The sequence below is a fragment of the Chrysemys picta genome, chromosome 10 (assembly GCF_011386835.1).
Source record: "Chrysemys picta bellii isolate R12L10 chromosome 10, ASM1138683v2, whole genome shotgun sequence".
NCBI classification, from domain to species: domain Eukaryota; kingdom Metazoa; phylum Chordata; order Testudines; family Emydidae; genus Chrysemys; species Chrysemys picta.
Window position 1 is genome coordinate 64,655,436 of NC_088800.1, and position 17,542 is coordinate 64,672,977.

Below are 17,542 nucleotides of genomic sequence, written 5' to 3' on the forward strand. Positions count from 1 at the left end.
AGTAACCAATGCCTTGATGGGGTGTCAAACAACCCATCAACAGCCATTGTCCAGCAAGGGAGCTACAATGCAATGACTCACCTGGGGAATTGCTCAACCTTGCTTGGAGAGACTCAGTAATGTTCACCTGACTCTAAAAGGGTGGGGTGGGGGGGAGCCAAGAGGGAGGAAAGTATATGATAAAAGGAAGAGACATTTGCCATGCTCTTCCTGTCTCTTCCACCTACACCTACAGACACCACACCAAGCGACTGATCAAAGGGGCGAGCCTGGCTGAAGAGCAATCAGCCAGCCTGTGTCGAGAAGCATCTAAGTTTGTAAGGGCATTGAAAGTGTTAAGATCAGCTTAGAATGCATTTTGCTTTTATTTCATTTGACCAAATCTGACATGTTATGTTTTGACTTATAATCACTTAAAATCTATCTTTGTAGTTAATAAATTTGTTTTTGTTCTACCCGAAGCTGTGTGTTTGGTTTGAAGTGTGTCAGTGACTCCCCTTGAGATAACAAGCCTGGGACATATCAATTTCTTTTTTAAATTGACAAACTTATATAAGTTTGCAGCCTCCAGAGGGCATAACTGGATACTACAAAGATGCAGGTTCCTAGGGTTGTGTCTGGGACAGAAGATACTGGCTAGTATCATTCGGTTGCAAGTAGTTAGGAGCAGTTTACATTCCAGAGGCTGTGCATCAACAGCCCAGGAGTAGGGTTCTCACAGCAGAGCAGGGTAAGGCTGGCTCCCAGAGTCAAGGATTGGAGTGACATGGCAGATCACAGGTCCAGATAACACCAGAGAGAACATCACAGTTGGATGCAAGGAATAGACAGCTTCTGAGACTTCCGTGTCTTTTGGTATAAGACTGCATTAAAAATCTATGTTGCATGGACTAAAAAAGTCTTCCATTGATGATTGTTCCTCAAGTGCATTCTCCACAACTTGGGTTGAGAAAAGGATGCCCAAATTCTATGAAATTATAAAGGCAGCCCTTTGGACGTTCTCTTACATCATTTCACATTGTTACAAATTTGACAGGGATTTCAGTTTTGGCCAGCCAGTCCTCTGCATTGTGCTTCATTAATACTACTTGCCTTTTGGGCGGGAAACAGTTCTGTGTATCTGAGTACTGTTGGTGTTTTCAGTGTCCGGGCTGGTTCAGAGAACGGCATAGTAAAATCTTCTTAATGCACTTTGACTGAAAAACCCTAGAAAACAAACATGCTTGTTTACTTCCTTGTTCACAAAATTCAATAATTTGGCAGTCATGGCACAATTTAATTTTGATATTTTGTAATATACAAGTAAATTTAAGCACATTATTTTAAAGATAGTAAACTGTTAATAGTTTGAGACCTCACAGAGACTTCTACTGAATATTAGAGAAATGAAGGGAAAAGGTAATTTGTGTGCAAATTATAAATGTTAACAATATACAGATAAAATTCTACTGTAGGTTTTTTACCTACTATTTTGTTGTCAGTCTTTCGATAACATCCCATTCTGTATTTTGTGAATTGGGATGATTTGTATTTTACTTTTTAAAGAGCTGCCATGATTAGCAACAATGCCAGACCCAAGCCCAGATACAAGAGGAGGATTCTGCAGCTGGGTTTGCTACCCACTCATGTAAAACCTTACTGCACCAGAAACAGTTCAGTGAAACCAAAAGTTGAGGGGAGTAGGTGCAGGTAGAGCTCAAAACCCAAGTAGTCACATCTCAATGAAAGCTGAGATCTTGAGACATCAAATCCTGAAGACCAAGTCTGTAACAAGAATAGGGACGTGGAATATATGGAAAGCTGGCACATGTTACGTGAGAATTGAAAAAATATCATCTGATACTTTGCATCCGTGAGATGAAAAGGTCAGAGAGTAGCAAGATGGTGTCTGATGGCACTATAATCTTATTGATGAGGAGGAATGCACAAAATAGGTATAGGAATTATTCTGCATAACATTACAGTGAAGACCGTGTTGACTTGGGAGCCAGTGAATGACCGAATAGTACCAGCCAGCTGGAAATAAGGCCTTTCAAATATACAATAATCCTTGTCTGTGCACCAACAAACACAGTAGATGATACTGAAAAGGATACTTGCTGCACCTGCTCATAGAATGTATTGGATGACATGTCTAACCATGACATCAAATTGATGATTGGTGACTTCAGTGCACAAATTGGCAACAACTCTGTTGACTTGGAAAGAGTGATAAGCTCAACAGCGGAAGGCATCTGAACTGATAATGGCTCATAAATCTCTGTGGTACAAACACTCTAAAGATAAGAGGCAGTTTCTTCCAGCAAGAGGTTTTACAGTCTCACAAGGACATCACCAGTGAATGCAACTGGGTGTATATCTAAGAGGTGGAATTTTTTTGTGGGGTGTCTCAGTCATCAGAGAAGCAATGTTGGCTCAGATCATTATTATTTAGTGTTATAGCTGTAGATAAGTTCAGAATCAAAGAAATGCAGATCAGATTGCACTTAGCAACTGTACCAGTGTTTTACAGGACCAGGTTGATAAAAGTGTGGAAGACAGAGGACCAAACTGGAAGAAAAATGTATGGAGACAGCAGAGGAAGTAGTGGTCCTCTGAAGAGTGCAGAAGAAAGATGCTTGGATTACATCTGGAACATAGGCAGTGATCGATGAATGGGCAGCACTGAAGGTAAAAAAGGAACAGTGCAAAACGCGGGTAGAAGTGTTAGAGGCATATGCAATATATGGACAAAAAGACAAAGAAGAGATGCAGGCAAGATAAACATGGTTCTTCTTTGAGTGGTTGTTCATGTCCATTCCAACCAGGTATGTGCGCGCTGCATGCATGCCAGCCAGAAGATTTTCCCTTAGCAGCGTCCATAGTGTCGGCGTGGGCCCTACTGACCCTCCACCCCCTCAGTTCCTCCTTACCACCGGTGACAGCTAACTGGAACTTCGCTCACTCCTATAGCAACACTTTAGCAGTGTCTGATAGCATACCATGTATATAGTTTCTCAGTTAGTTAATAGTTGTTCTTTATAGTTGTAGTTAGTTGGTTGGGGGGGAGGGGTCTCTTCCCCCCCCCCCCCCCCCCCATCAACAACATTTCTTCTCCTGGGGTATGCGTGGGTCTCCAGGATTTAAGCTCTGCGAGGACTGTGGCAAGTTTATGCCCAAGAGTGATCCTCACTTTTCCTGTTTGCGGTGCCTTGGTGAGAGTCACCAGAAGGAAAAGTGCCGCATCTGCAAGGATTTCCGTCCGAGAACCCTCAAAGACGGGGAACAGAGGCTAAAACTTCTGTTGGTGGAGGCGGCGTTGAGGCCACACTCCGACCCAGGACCAGCCAAACCGGCACCGAGTACATCCTCATCGGTGCGCAGTGCTCCAGCGCCAATAGCGGCCGAAACAGCACCAACTAAGGACTGGAGAGGGGTCGTTCACCTCATTCGAAACCTAAGGGGTCTGTGGCATCCACGAGTGTATCGAGACAGACTGCCCCCTCCCTGCAGCCTCCCATGGTCTCGTCGACTCCTGCCCCAGCCGGGGTCCAGTTGAGCCCTAACCCTCCTCGGTCACCAGAGGGACATACAGCTCCCGTCAACGCCGGATGCGTTTGAGGTGGCCACAGACCTGATGCGCCTCCCGGTGCCGTCCTCCCCCCAGAGGAAGGAGAAGTTGCCGGTGACCACCTGTCCCCCGTTCCACTCCAGGGACAAACCAGCCATGATGGCCCACTGCTCTCCATCCCCGGCACCGCCCGCACAGATAGAAGGGCTGCACTGTTCCCTGGCTTCGCTGGTGAGCAGTGGTCCTCCTACTCTGAGACATCGGAGGTGGACTCTTATCGCTCCAGCAGATCATGGAGCAGGAGGTCCAAGTCATGACGGAGTCACCAGCCATACCCGGCACCATGGCCGCAGCAGTGGCAGCCGTTTGCTCAATGGCCCTTTTGGATACCCTGGACTTACCACCAGAGCAAGGGTCTACTCCACAGTCCACGGTCGCGTTGGTGTCTTCAGCATCCTTCATGCCACAGACAGCACCAGCACTGTCGTCCGAGGGAGCGGCTCTGTTGGTGCAACCAGCTCCGGCACCATCTCTTCAGGCAACGATGCTGCTGAGGGCTCCAGCTTCGACCCTGCCAGTGCCGTTGGGCTCAGCATCGCCAGACTTATCAGCCCCGGTACTGGCTGCAGTGCCGAATCCCCCATCAGTACCGGCACCGTAGCTCAAGTACCATGTGCCGAGGGACCCCAAGGGAGCTGAGGGTAGCGAGCAGGGTCTGTTGCCGGTCCTTTCATCCTCGTCCTCGCCTGAGGAAGCGGTCGCGGGTACATCGATGGCCCCGGCTCTCGAGGACAATCATGTTCTCCAGCAGCTATTGAGGTGGGCCGCTCAAAGCCTAGGGATACAGGCCGAGGAGGTGGAGGAGGACTTGGACCCTCTTGTGGACATCCTCGCTCCCTCCGTCCCATCGAGGGTTGCTCTGCTACTGATTAAGACAGTAATGGACATGTCCAAAAATCTGTGGCGGGGACCCCCACTTCTCTGACCCCTATGGCCAAGAAGACCAAACGGCGCTATTTCCTACGTCTAAGGGGTACAAACACCTTTATACCCACCCCATCCCCCAGACTCTTTGGTGGTCGATGTGGCCAGTCAGAGAGAGCGGCAGGGGTTCCAAGGCTCCACCCCTAAAAACAGGGACGCCAAAAAGCTGGAACTATTTGGCAGGAAGGTCTATTCGACCGGGGGCCTGCAGCTCTGCATAGCCAATCAGCAGGCCATTGTAAGCCACTATGGACATAACACCTGCTCGGCGATAGCTAAGTTTGCAGAGCTCCTGCCTCAAGACTCTCATGAGCCTCTTTGCAAGTGGCTTTAGATGTGGCAGATGCAGCCTCGCACACTCTGGCCACAGGAGTGGTGATGAGGCAAGGCTCCTGGCTGGAGGTCTCTGGACTGCCCCACGAGGTCCAGCAGACCATACAGGACCTCCCTTTCAAGGGGTCCTCCCTCTTCTCTGGAAAAAAACTGATAAGAGACTTCAGAGTTTGAAGGATTCTAGGGCTATTCTCCGCTCTCTGGGGCTCCACACACCGGCTACCCAGCACAGGCATTTTAGGCCTCAGCCTGCCCCTTGGCCTTACCAGCCGCAGAACCACCAGGACGCTCCGCGTAGGTGGAGCAGAAGTGGTAGGAGGAGACAATATCCCTCCTCGGGGCAAAACTCTGGCCAGCTCAAGCCTCCGCCCAGGCCTAGGCCATCCTTTTGAAAGTGCGGTCGAGGATGGCTCACCAGTACGGACTGTGGATCCTTCCCATCTTACCTTCTCATCATGTCTACCCCCTTTCTACCGTGCCTGGTCCTAAATTACTTCAGACCGCTGGGTGCTCCGCACGGTAGAGAGGGGATATTCCATCCAATTCTGTGCTCCCTCCAGCCCCCTTCCCCGTCCCTCTTCAGGGACCCTCCTCATGAGCAACTTCTAATTCAAGAAGTGCAGTCCCTCCTCTCGGTGGGTGCAGTGGAGGAGGCTCCTCAGGAACTAAGGGGGAAGGAAGAGGTTCTACTCCCGGTATTTCCTAATACCGAAGGCCAAGGGGGACCTCAGACCCATCCTGGACCTGTGGCTGCTCAACAAGTTTATAAAGAGACTCAAGTTCCGCATGGTCTCGCTAACCTCCATTATCCCCTCATTGGATCCGGGAGACTGGTACGCTGCCCTCGACTTGAAGGACGCATATTTCCACATTGCAATAGTCCCACATCACAGACGCTACCTCAAATTTGTGAGCAGTGGCCACTGACAGTTTGCCATCCTCCCTTTCGGACTGTCAGCAGCTCCTCGAGTGTTCACCAAATGCATGGCAGTCGTCGCAGTGTTTCTGCGCAAGCGCCAGATACAGGTTTTCCCTTGCTTTGACGACTGGCTGATCAAGGACCACTCCAGAGCCTAAGTGGAGGATCAGGTCGACTTCATAAGAAGGACTTTCCTCAAACTAGGTCGTCTCCTCAATGAGGCCAAATCCACTCTGTCCCCGGTGCAGAGGATAGGGTTCATAGAAGCAGTCCAAGACTCAACTCAAGCCAGGGGCATACCTCCCGGAAACCAGGTTTCACTCACTGGGGGACATTATATGGGGCCTCAGTTCTCCACGGCCATAGCAAGGAACTGCCTGAAACTGCTGGGGCACATGGCTGCGTGCACCTACGTAGTGCAGCATGCCAGACTCAGACTTCGCCCACTCCAGTCTTGGCTGGTGTCGGTGTATCGGCCAGCCTGGGATACTCTGAACAGCATCATAACCCTGCCCCACCCGGTGTTGAACTCCCTTCTGTGGTGGCTCGGCCCGCAAGTGGATTGTGTGGGAGTGCCTTTTGCCAGCCATCAGCCATCTCTCTCATTGGTGACAGATGCCTTGGATCCAGGCTGGGGAGCTCATCTAGGAGCCCTCAGGAGTCAAGGCCTCTGGTCTCAAGCGGACCTTGCTCTGCATATTAATGTCAGAGAGCTGAGAGCGGTGTGCCTGGCATGCCAGGTTTTCAAAACCCACATAGCAGGTAGATGTGTTTCAGTCCTCACGGACAACACCTCGGCAATGTTCTATATCACCAACTGGGGGGCGGGGGTGCACGTTTCTCTCCCCTGTGCCGGGAAGCCCTCGCGCTGTGAGACTTCTGTGTAGAGCACTCGATACACCTGCAGGCGTTGTACCTCCCAGGAGTGCAGAACGAGCTGGCAGACAGTCTCAGCCGGACCTTTCACGGCCACAAGTGGTCCCTCTGGCCGGACATAGCGAGCTCAATCTGGGGCTCTTCCCAGATAGACCTGTTCGCCACTCGCAGCAACAGAAAATGTCAATTGTTCTGCTCCTTCATGAATCACAGCCCAGGGTCCATCGCGGATGTCTTCCTTCTCTGGGGGGGGGGGGGGGGGGGGGTTATATAAGCATATGAAATAGTTGCAGTTTTGCTGATAAGGATGGAAAGTAAAATTGGAAGACTCATGAGAATGGGTGGAAGCGTGGATGGCTGATCTTGGATTTGGGTGTTACTGATTCTGAGTTTTTACTGATTTTATGATTAGGAGTTGCTTGCTGATGTTAGGAAAATTGTTAGCAAGGGGTTACTATGAGTTATTAGCTTTGTTTTGAGCAACCTATAAAAAGATTAGTCAGTGAGTAATTTTGGAGAAGTTCGGAGAGCTTTTCTCTGAGCTAAGAGGCTGCCATCCAACTCCCCAGCGGCTAGGAGGAAGGCTGGCCACCAAAAACCTGCCACTGACCATTCAATAGCATCTCGGACTTTGGGTTGCTATATCTGGGTTTCTCTAGACTATTGCTATTTTAGATGTGTGCTTTAGACTCAATAAAAAAGATTTTTGGGTGAAAGCACTCTTGTTTTGTACCAATCATTTATCAGACAGAAGAGCTGTGTCCCCATTGATTTATTTCTTGAATCCACCTGGAGATAGGAAAATATAAGGTACCATACTTTTGTGTTAAGAAAATCCGGGGTAACGTGCCCAATGTGTGAGCAGCAAAGAGGAACTAAGATCTAAAAGGTAAGGCTGTAGTGAGTTGTTTGGTTTAACAGTATTATTAGAAACTCCAGAGCTGCCTCAATAAGCCAGGCAACTAATAACTGGGTCAGCGATACCCCTTCATATACTATTTGGGTTTTGCTAATTTTATTTTTAAGTTGTGAGGGTTTTGGTTATTGATAAGATGTCAGATAACCAGAATTAATTAGTTTATTAATGAAAGTTAGATCGGCAAAATTAATAAATTACCCATCTGGAGAACCATCTTGCAGTGATTATATCTTCACTCTGTTCCAAATTTTGAGCTCAGTTTTGCTCATATTTATATTACCCTTACACACCTTTTCTTATCTAGGTTTTGTACATAACATTTCAGATATCAGTAGACTGTAGACACATGTGTGGTAACTGTAACTAGCACACAGTTCGTATTTGGCAAGCCTCAACAGAAGATAGCATATCTTGTTTTTGACATATTCTGCACATAAAAAGAACAAAAGCTACAACAGTTCAACTTTTGAAATAAAGCTTTTAGCATGAGTACAAGACATTCGAGGAAATACATGAAATTGGCTAACTATTTAAATGTTCCCCCCCCCCCTCAAAAAACAAAAAAATATTTGTGGTTTTATATTCCCAGGGACTCCTGAGTCCTTGTGAGCAGGAAGAAATAGCTGCAAAGGTGATGGGGTTAAATTTAAGTTCCTAATGCCTGGGAAAGAATAAGGTTTTTAGGTTGGGGCTCAAGCCAAGTATTTTATTTACCTGGCCCTTATTCTTGCTAATGACAATCAGCAGAAGGGTTACATTGCTATTTCTTGTCAAGTTCCAGTCAGGGATTATTGATAACCAGTCCCCTGGAGTAGCATTTAAAAAGCCTTATTTTTAAACGCGTCTCCCACTGCTGGTGAGGGGACTTCATGCTTGTCGAATTAAAGGGGCTTGAAGAAACCAAATTAGTAGATAAGAGACTCTCCATCCTCTGTAGCTGGACGTGCCCCTCCCTCCCAATTTGCTCTTTCGAGTATAGTCTGCACAGTTTCCTGTTATGCCGTTACAAGCAGCGGAAAGTTCCCAATGATGTTAGATGCTTGCTTAAAGCTGCATTGCTCTATATAATCAATTGTATTCATGCCTATGAATATGTAATCAATTAATGTAAGGAATGAGTGAGATAGTGTGAGTAACAGCCAATGGCAAAACAAAGAGGCAAATATCACCTTTTATGGAACGATGGTATTATCTTGGTGAAGGTATAAACCTCGAGATGGGCGGCCAGGTCAGGGGTACCAATAAGGAAATGTAACAGCACGCTAAACTCCAGACCGGACTGGAAGCAGTAGAGCCCTCCCGCGGATTGCGGACGATCTCTGGGCAGCTGTTGCCTGGTCAGCCTCAGCCACCTGCGAAATCTAAATCCATCTACGCCCGCACCTGCAGCCGGCCAGCATAAATGTGATATGTGTGAGAGTATAGCTGTATTAGACAAGCTCAGCTCACACCAATAAACAAATCTCAGTGCTCCTCAAGTTCACCTTTTGCGTGGACTCATTCCTTGGCTAGTCCCAAGGACAGGTAACATGATAACTGAAAGGGCTGAACAAGCTTTTAAATTCTTACATTCATTTTCCATTTGCTAATGTTTATCTTTTGTCCGCTTACTCTGGACACACACTGTATATTGCAAATGAAACCTCAAAATCATGATGTGGTGTATAGCTACACAGTTTAGGCAGATATTGTTGCCAGTTCCCTGGAATCACAAACAGAGGTTGAATTAAAGCAGTACTGAGGGCTGATTTATTGCTTGATTTCCTTATTTGCACAGTTATACTCACACACACATTCCATGCGTACTGGTGACAGACTGCAGGTGAGGATGTTGCTTTCAATCTTAGGTGACTGAGACTGGCCAGATTCCAGATTCCTAGAGACTGAACCGCTAGGCAACGAGAGTCCCCAAAGCCCCTTCAGGTCTGCGGGAGGACTCTACTGCTTCTGGTCCGGTCCTGAGTTCTTGCTGTCGTGGATTACATCTCTCTCTGGCCGCTACTGACGTAGGTTTGTATACATTCCCATATACACCTTGATTATCCTTACATGGTAATATTTCGGTTCAAGCCTTGCAATTGGTTTCTTCCACTCACACTATCTCACTCATTCCTTACATATTGATTACATATTCATAAGCATGAATACAACTGGTAATATAGCTTTAAGCAAGTCCCTCACATCAGTGAGGACTTCCTCTGGTGTTTGTGGTTCAGACAGGAAACTGTAAACTGCATTTTTAGACATGACAGGAAGTCTAGACAGACAGACAGACTGCATTTGAAAAAGCAAAAACGCTCCAAGACATTGATAAGGTACACAAGAAAGATATCATGATTGTACAGGGAGATTGGAATGCTAAAGTGAGTACTGACGCACAGGCAGATTGGCGAGATTATTGAGGCCCTTTCTGTAATGTAGTAACCAATGAGAGAGGACTGAGACTTTTGGAGTTTGCCAGTTCTAACAATCTGGTTCTTACAAACACATTAGGAGCACATAAAGCATCCAGACGATCAACGTGGCATGCACCTGATGGTTTACATCACAGTCAGATTGACTACATCATGGTGCAAAACAAGGAACTTTGCCGGTGCTGATATTGGAAATATCACGACCTTGTGATACTAAACTTTCGGCTGCGTCTAAAGAAAATCGTCAGGCCAAAGTTCACCAGAATCAAGTTTGACTTAGAAAGACTTAGAGACCGCAGCATTGCGGAGTCATTCCAAGCAATGATTGGTGGAAAATTTGCTCCGCTGCTTGCTCTAGAGGAAGACGTAGAAACAATGACCAATAATTTTAACACTGTAATGAAAGAGGCAGCAATGGACATCCTTGGGAAACACCGTCAGAAGACAAAAACTTTGGGTCACAAATGAAATACTACAAATGTGTGACATTAGAAGAGAACTCGAGAGATAAGAACAGCATGGAGGGAGCTGATAAATACAGAGTAATTGGCGGAAAGATCAAGAAAGGAATGAAGTTGGCCAAGAAGATATGGATCGAAAAACTATGCTCTAAAATTGAAGAGTGTCAATAATAAAAATAGTAAATGAGCCTTCCAGATTGTAAAAGATCTGACAAAGGAGAGATGGACCAAAGCTAACGCAATTCAAGACAAAGAATGGAACAGTCTCACAGAAGAAAAGGACATCATCAGTAGGTGGACAAATTACTGCTCTGATCTATTCAACCACCAGACAAATGGAGATCCTGTGTCCTAGACAGCCCAGATTCAACAGAGGAGGATGACTTTCCAATAATGCGTGAAGAAGTGGAGACAGCTGTGAAATCACTCAAGAACGGAAAGGCTACAGGTATTGGCAATATCCCAGACAAACTAATGAAATTCGGAGGAGAAGTAGTAATAGATGTACTCACCAAGATCTGCAACAAGATCTGGCAAACCGGTGAGTGGCCCTCCACGTGGACACAGTCTAACAAATAAGAAATGTGTTTAAGTAAAATGTGTTTTGGTTCTGCTACCTGAATAACAAATTATGAAACTAAACAAAACCACAAGAAAGAAATAAGAAGTCTGATTTGTAGTAAACAACGTAATTGAAGGAACTAAGGTAGGTACCAAACCTGAACCAGACTCCCAAAAGCTTTGTGTAGTTATGCTAAGTGAGCTCATGGAAAATTACTCACAAATGAGCTTTGTATCATGTATAAAATGGAAATGTGCTGTGGACATGAATCATCTTGCTGGCAAATAGGAAATATTACCTTCAAATTTGACAGTGTAGGAATTGATAATGTAAGTACGGCAAGTAAAATACTGTAAAAAAACCGTTACAATAACCCTGCTTAGAGAAAAAGCTGGAACAGAAGTGAAGCTGCAACCTGTTCCTGAGGTTGGTGATGTATTAACTTTTACCTTTCTGTTTGTGCTGGTCTGTCTGACTGATAACTAAGCTCAATTGGGTTTGATGTCTTGCTGATCAGTAATCTAAATTGAACCAGCAACTTTTTGCAAATAGTTCCTATCCCATGATTGCTCCTCTTAATTGTTGTCCTATGATGCTTTATTTGCTACCTTTATATGACTTTAATAATAAGTTAGAAATTTACTCATGGATGCCTTACTTATAGCTTCTTTGCTCATAATTAAGTATCACCATAAATAAATTTAAAGTTTCAAGGCTGATACTGTTGACCTATAAACCTGATGTGAAAGTCTTGTAGGTTGTCTGTGAGACAGACTCCATAATGCTTTGCAGTTATTCTAAGAAGAAGAAAAATATTAGCTTGTTAGAATTACCAGAAAGATGGAACCTTTGTAAGAATTGTTAATACTTCTAGTGATGAAGTAACATCCTTAATTTAGCAACATATGACGTACCTGCTAAAAAGACATAAGACATAAGTAAATAACAGATGTTTGATTATGTAACTGAAAACCATAAATATACCAAAAATAAGAGATGTCTGTATGGAAAAAAGAGGAAATAATGAGAATGAAACTGAACAACTCTAGTATTTACTTACAGCTTAATATGCTTATAACAACCAGGCAGCATCAGAGTCAAACAGTCATTGGCTGCATGCTCAGTTCTATACATCTTGGAAAAGTATATCTTTGTTATTTGCTGACTAACAGTTGTTTAATAAACTCAGTTAAGCTGAGTTATCTGAGGTCTCTTTAATTACTAAGTAAATTTAAATGTGTGTGTAAAAAAAAAAAAAAAAAAAAAAAAAAAAATCTATTCATCTTTGATAACATGATCCACGTCATGACTGCTGTCACTGTCCTCTACCTCCAGTAGTGGCTGTTTCTCTTTGGTCTTAAATACACTTGCAGATTTGTCAGTGAGAGTGCTGCATTGCTTTTTGTACCAAAAATAGTCACTGTATCACAGAGCAGACCGGCTTTTTTTTCTTTTCTTTTTTTTTCTCTCAAGCCACAATTATTGTACTGGTGTATGGATCTAAACCTCTAGTGCCTTAATTCTTTTCTTGGTAGTGTTTGGCACATCTAATCAATCCAAAACTCTGGATTTTTCCCAGTCTGCTGTAGACCAACAGAATAGGGACAATAGAATTGGGCTCAGTATGACTCTAAACTTCACTCCATATTATGATCAAGATCATCTCACCCTGTGGTCTAAGTAGCTAATTGTTAATTTTCAGCAGACTTGGCTAGCATGTTTTCAGTGACATGAAGAAAAGAGGATGTTGGTGATAAGGTGTGTCATCTGATGGGCTGTAGGTATCAGCATAGAACTTTTTAGGTTTGGAGGCAGGTATTGCCTTATTGGTTGCATAGGACAGGGAAACTGAGCTTTTCTCTTAACGTGGGGACTGCTATGTTTTGTAGCTGCTGTCGTGGAAAAAGTCACCCACGCATTGATTTTAGTTCACAGACTCGAGCCTGAGGCCAGTTTATTGCAATACATACCAACGCGTTGGGGTAGCAGTCTGAAAACTACCACACCTAGCACAGCACGCAGGCTGCTTTTATTCCGTCAAACTGCAAGTATAGTACAAATAATATGTCATTTATGCGAAAATAAGAGTTTTGGGGTCTGTCCCTTTTTCCTGGCAGTTTCCTCATTATTTACGAGAATTGGGTGCCTATTGGGTGGGGGGGTTTCTTGGTGGTTTCCGACATGGGTGGTACTTGGCACCAGTTGGAGTGTTGTTCTCGTCAGGGTACATATTGTTTTTTTTTCCGGGGTCATAGGGGTTTATTACGGGACGCCCAAAGATGATATATGATTAGCTGGTTGGCAGATAGCTGGAACTATAGGAGAAGTTGGCCTTTACTAGAAGTAATTTCTTCATATAAGCCGTTGTTATGTTTCGTCAACAAGCGGTTATCATGTTTTTCATCAACAAGCGGTTATCATGTTGCTAAGGCCTTTCGCATTGCTTTCTTTCCCTCCCTCCTCTGGTCATAGCCCATGACCGTATTTGGCAGGGAATTGTACAGCTTAGTTTTGTTCAGGCCCTGGCCTGTACTGTTCTATGTAAAGGCCGTTTATATAGTCAGCCTCTGTCAGAGGGCCTGAATTTGGGCCTTCGGTGTTACTTTGGCTGTCCTAAAGAAGGCCACCTAGTTCTTTTTCCCCACACTGCTCTGTATAACAAAAGTCAATTACTGACTTTGTACACATTTGTTGTGGGAGGTCTGAGAACGTTTTTTCTCAACCAAAAATCATAGGAGAAATGAGTAGGCTCTTAGGATCAATTTCTAAAAACTTTTATTCTGAAAACAGAGTACATAATTTATGATTTTGAAAATGTTTAAAGATATTGATTTAAACCTGGGTTTGAAGTGTGTGTGTGTTTGTGTGTGTGTAATATATTGTGTACTCTGTTTTCAGAATAAAAGTTTTTAGAAATTGATCCTAAGAGCCTTCTCATTTCTTCTGATTGTGTGTGTGTGTGTGTGTGTATGTGTATGTATATATATATATATGTCTTTTTTTTTCCCCTTTCCAATCATAGGATAAAGTAGTTATTTTAAAGGATTTTTAGGTTTGTATGCAAGCGAGTGTGATGAAGGAAAGAGTGAAAAACTTATTGAAGGAAAGTGAATATAAGAAATGAGTTGTTTCATTCATAAAATGAAATGACACCTGTGGTGGCTGTAATCTGTGGAATTGAAATCCATTGTCTAAAAGTAATATTCCCATGAAATTCTGTGTCTCAAGCTCACGAGACTCACAGTTTCATTGCTCCAGGGAAATGTAACTGTCCTGGGAGATCCATAGTCATGGAGGGAGAAGTGATATTTTGGATAGCTAGGGCCAGTTTTGTGGATGGCTTTGAATATCAGGTCAGAGACTTTGAACCAGACTATATTCTGTGGGCAACCAGTTTAGAGATTGAAGCATAGGAGCTTGTTCAGAGAGGTCTGTGTTGGAGGGCATGTACCAAGTATTTAAGCCTGGAGGTTCTGACTATATGGATCAACATAGCCATGGCTGCATCCAGTAGGATGGGATAAAAATTCCCAACCACTTACAGATGGAAGGAAATACACTTTGCCAATCCTGCTGTTCGGACATCCAGTAGCATTGAAGAGTACAAAAGAAATCCTAGCTTATGGACTGATTTAAAAATCTGGGGGCAGATGGCCTTCATAATGGGGGATATTGCAGAGAGTCCCGTTCTTCAAAGTACTTCTCTTTTCCTACTAGCATCACTATGGACTTACCTGGGTTTAAGTATAGCCTGCTGCTTTTCATCCAGCTTCTCATTTCACTTACATGTTGAAAAAGCTGGGAGGTAGTTCCTTTGTGCCAAATATGAACAGTACTGTAGAGGTGGCTATTGTGCTTACTGCTGGAACTGCCAAAAGTCTTCCAGTGGCTTCAGGTTGACACTGGATAGAGGATTGATTCTTGTTTTTAATTTTTTTTTCTTATTTTAAGGCATGAAAGATGGAGAGTTCAAATACAATCATCCACAAGCCTTTGAGAGCAAGAAAAACAATGACTCCAAGTAGTCGAAAACAAGTGGAAATGCTGAGTAAAACAAAGAATATTTCAGGACAAGGAAAGATTCTAAATGGCTTGCATACTGAGGATCACCATGTTCAGTTAAATACGGTGGACATAAACTGCAGAAGTAATGATTCTGGAACAGGAAGCTCACTAACTGAGTCAAAAACAGATACGTTCCCTGAAAAAAGTGAAATGTTACCTCAAAAAATAACAGCCTCAATACAGGGGTTCAGTGTTAACTCAAAAGTAAATGAAGAAGTAAAACAATGTTCTTATGACAAAAATTTTGATCAAAACTGTCAAGAAGAATCCCAAGAACCTCTCCATGAGAAATCTTGTAACAAAAACTCTGATGCAAAACAGTTCCTAAATGCTGGGTGTTTACAAGATATACTGCATAAATGGTATGAAAATGAACTAAATACACCATCCTCCAAGCCAGTTGAAGTGCATTTGTATTCAAAACCAAATAACCTACCTGTTGACCAGTTAAAAGAGAGTGCTTGTTTAGACGATCCAATTAACAGTGATTCTGGGGATGAAAAAAGAACTAACAAGATTATTCCTATTTTAGAAAAGATAGACACAACAACAGAAATAAATAGTGCAATAGAAGAGGTTATTCCCATATTAAAAAAGGTAGACGTGATATCTGATTCAAATGATGTGAAGCACAAATATAACCTTACTAATTCAGTTACCCCCACACTGCCTGGGACAGATAGACTAGCTGATGGTTCGGAGAGTAAAACATCCTATGGAAATGGTAGTCCAAATATTTCACCAGATGTGGAAGCTGCTGTTATGCTGCAGGATACATCGCCTGGATATAGTATTGGTGGTAAGCACTCTCTTCTTCTAATGATTGATAAATTTGACTGTTTCCAAGATAACTTCTTAAATTTTAGCTTTTAAATTTACAGAAATCTTGTTATAAAAATTCTTTAGGTCTTGGGTGTGGGTGTGTGTTTGAACAAACACATTCTCTCTTCTTTCACCATTCTTGGTGCCGTTTTAGTCTGTCTGACCTGCCAATGTGCAGTGCTGAAGCATCTTGGATAGATTAAGCACTACTAGTCCAGATGCAGCATTTCCACTTTCTCTGCTTCATTGAAGTGTTCATACTCTGTGTTGAAACAGGAGGAGAAATGTAACAGATTTAGGATATGCAGTAGAGGAAGGAGATTGGGTTTCTCCTCTCTTCCACTCCCCTCTTCCCAAACCAAAGAGTGAATTAAGTAATGAAAAGTGGAAGGCGGGAATAAATGGAAAAAGAAAATAAGATAGATAATGGTGAGAAGGAATGGAACGGAATGGTTACTGAAAACTCAGAATAGAAAACAAGAGACACAGGAAAATGAGCAAGTCCATTCTGAAGCGGTTATTCTAGGCTGTCTAATATAGGACAGGTAATTGTTCGAGAAAAGCAGGCTCAGGCATCAATAAGTGGAAGGGAAAAACAATGCAGTGAGGTTGGCCTGCCCTATCCAAGGTGAATACACTGGGCTGAGGGGACAAGAATGAAACAAAGGTGAAGAGGAGGATGTATCAAAATGTTACGACATTTTTTCTTAAGTAAATCATCCAATTGGTATGTTGTCAACTGTTAGGTGATCCTGCCTAATCAACTTCATAGGCACCTCTTTTCTTTATTTCTTTTTTGTTTTAAACCTTTGCAGGCTACGCGTTGCCTCTTGTGACCAAACAGTTTTACTATATCATTTCCAGTTCACTCTGTCTACTTAGGCCTGGCCTATACTGTGAAATGTTACCATGTCTGAACATGTTTAACAACCATGTTAGCTGACATGATGCTGAACACATAGACTAGGATAAATGGTGTTGAAGTATTGTCACTAATTGTGATTAAACCCTGATTGTGTTAGGGTGCCCTATGCAGAATTTTTGAATAAAGAAGCCTAATAAACTTCGTTGGCTTTGGTGCTTGGATCTCTGGGGCTTGTATGGAATAGATAACTGTGATGGAATTCCTAGAACTGCTTAACAGTTATTTCACAACTATAATAACTACTAATGTGCTCAAGATTCCCTAAACTAAAGCCCACCTCCACAAGTGTCACTTCAACATTTTTTTATTTTATTTTATTTTATTTTATTTTTGTAACCAGTTAAGAGGACAGTTAGGGGCATTGTCCTCTTAACTGGTTACAAATAACACGGTTTAGTTTTGTATTCACATAGCAACTTTTCTGTCATCACAGTCTTGTTTGTACATCTGCATCTAGCCCACTGCTTTGCCATATTCGCATGGGTGCATTCTGGGGAAAATTTGGGGATTTGTCTGATAGTGCTTCAGCAATTGTAAGGTGGTTGGAGGACACCTACACAGAGCAGAATTAATAACCTATTAGGCAGTATGCTCTATAGTGTACTAAACAAACAGCTGGGAGGATGAGGTAACTCGTTTGGCCGGTCCACAAAAATGGTTAGAGAGTCTTGTTTACGCTGGGAAAAAGAAAAATAGAGCGTTATAGATTGTT

The 17,542-nt window shown here is 43.5% G+C and overlaps 1 protein-coding gene across 6 annotated transcripts in view; it reads left to right on the forward strand.

Moving 5' to 3' along the window:
* The window catches only part of ATF7IP2 (activating transcription factor 7 interacting protein 2), a 63,192-nt gene that overhangs the window by 11,279 nt on the left and 34,371 nt on the right, over positions 1 to 17,542 (forward strand). For all 6 annotated transcript variants that reach the window (XM_042861615.2, XM_065558816.1, XM_042861614.2 and 3 more), the window contains exon 2: positions 14,970 to 15,882. In XM_042861615.2, the coding sequence (XP_042717549.2) occupies positions 14,979 to 15,882 (904 nt within the window). In that variant the 5' untranslated portion in view covers positions 14,970 to 14,978. The remainder of the gene's footprint in view (positions 1 to 14,969; positions 15,883 to 17,542) is intronic.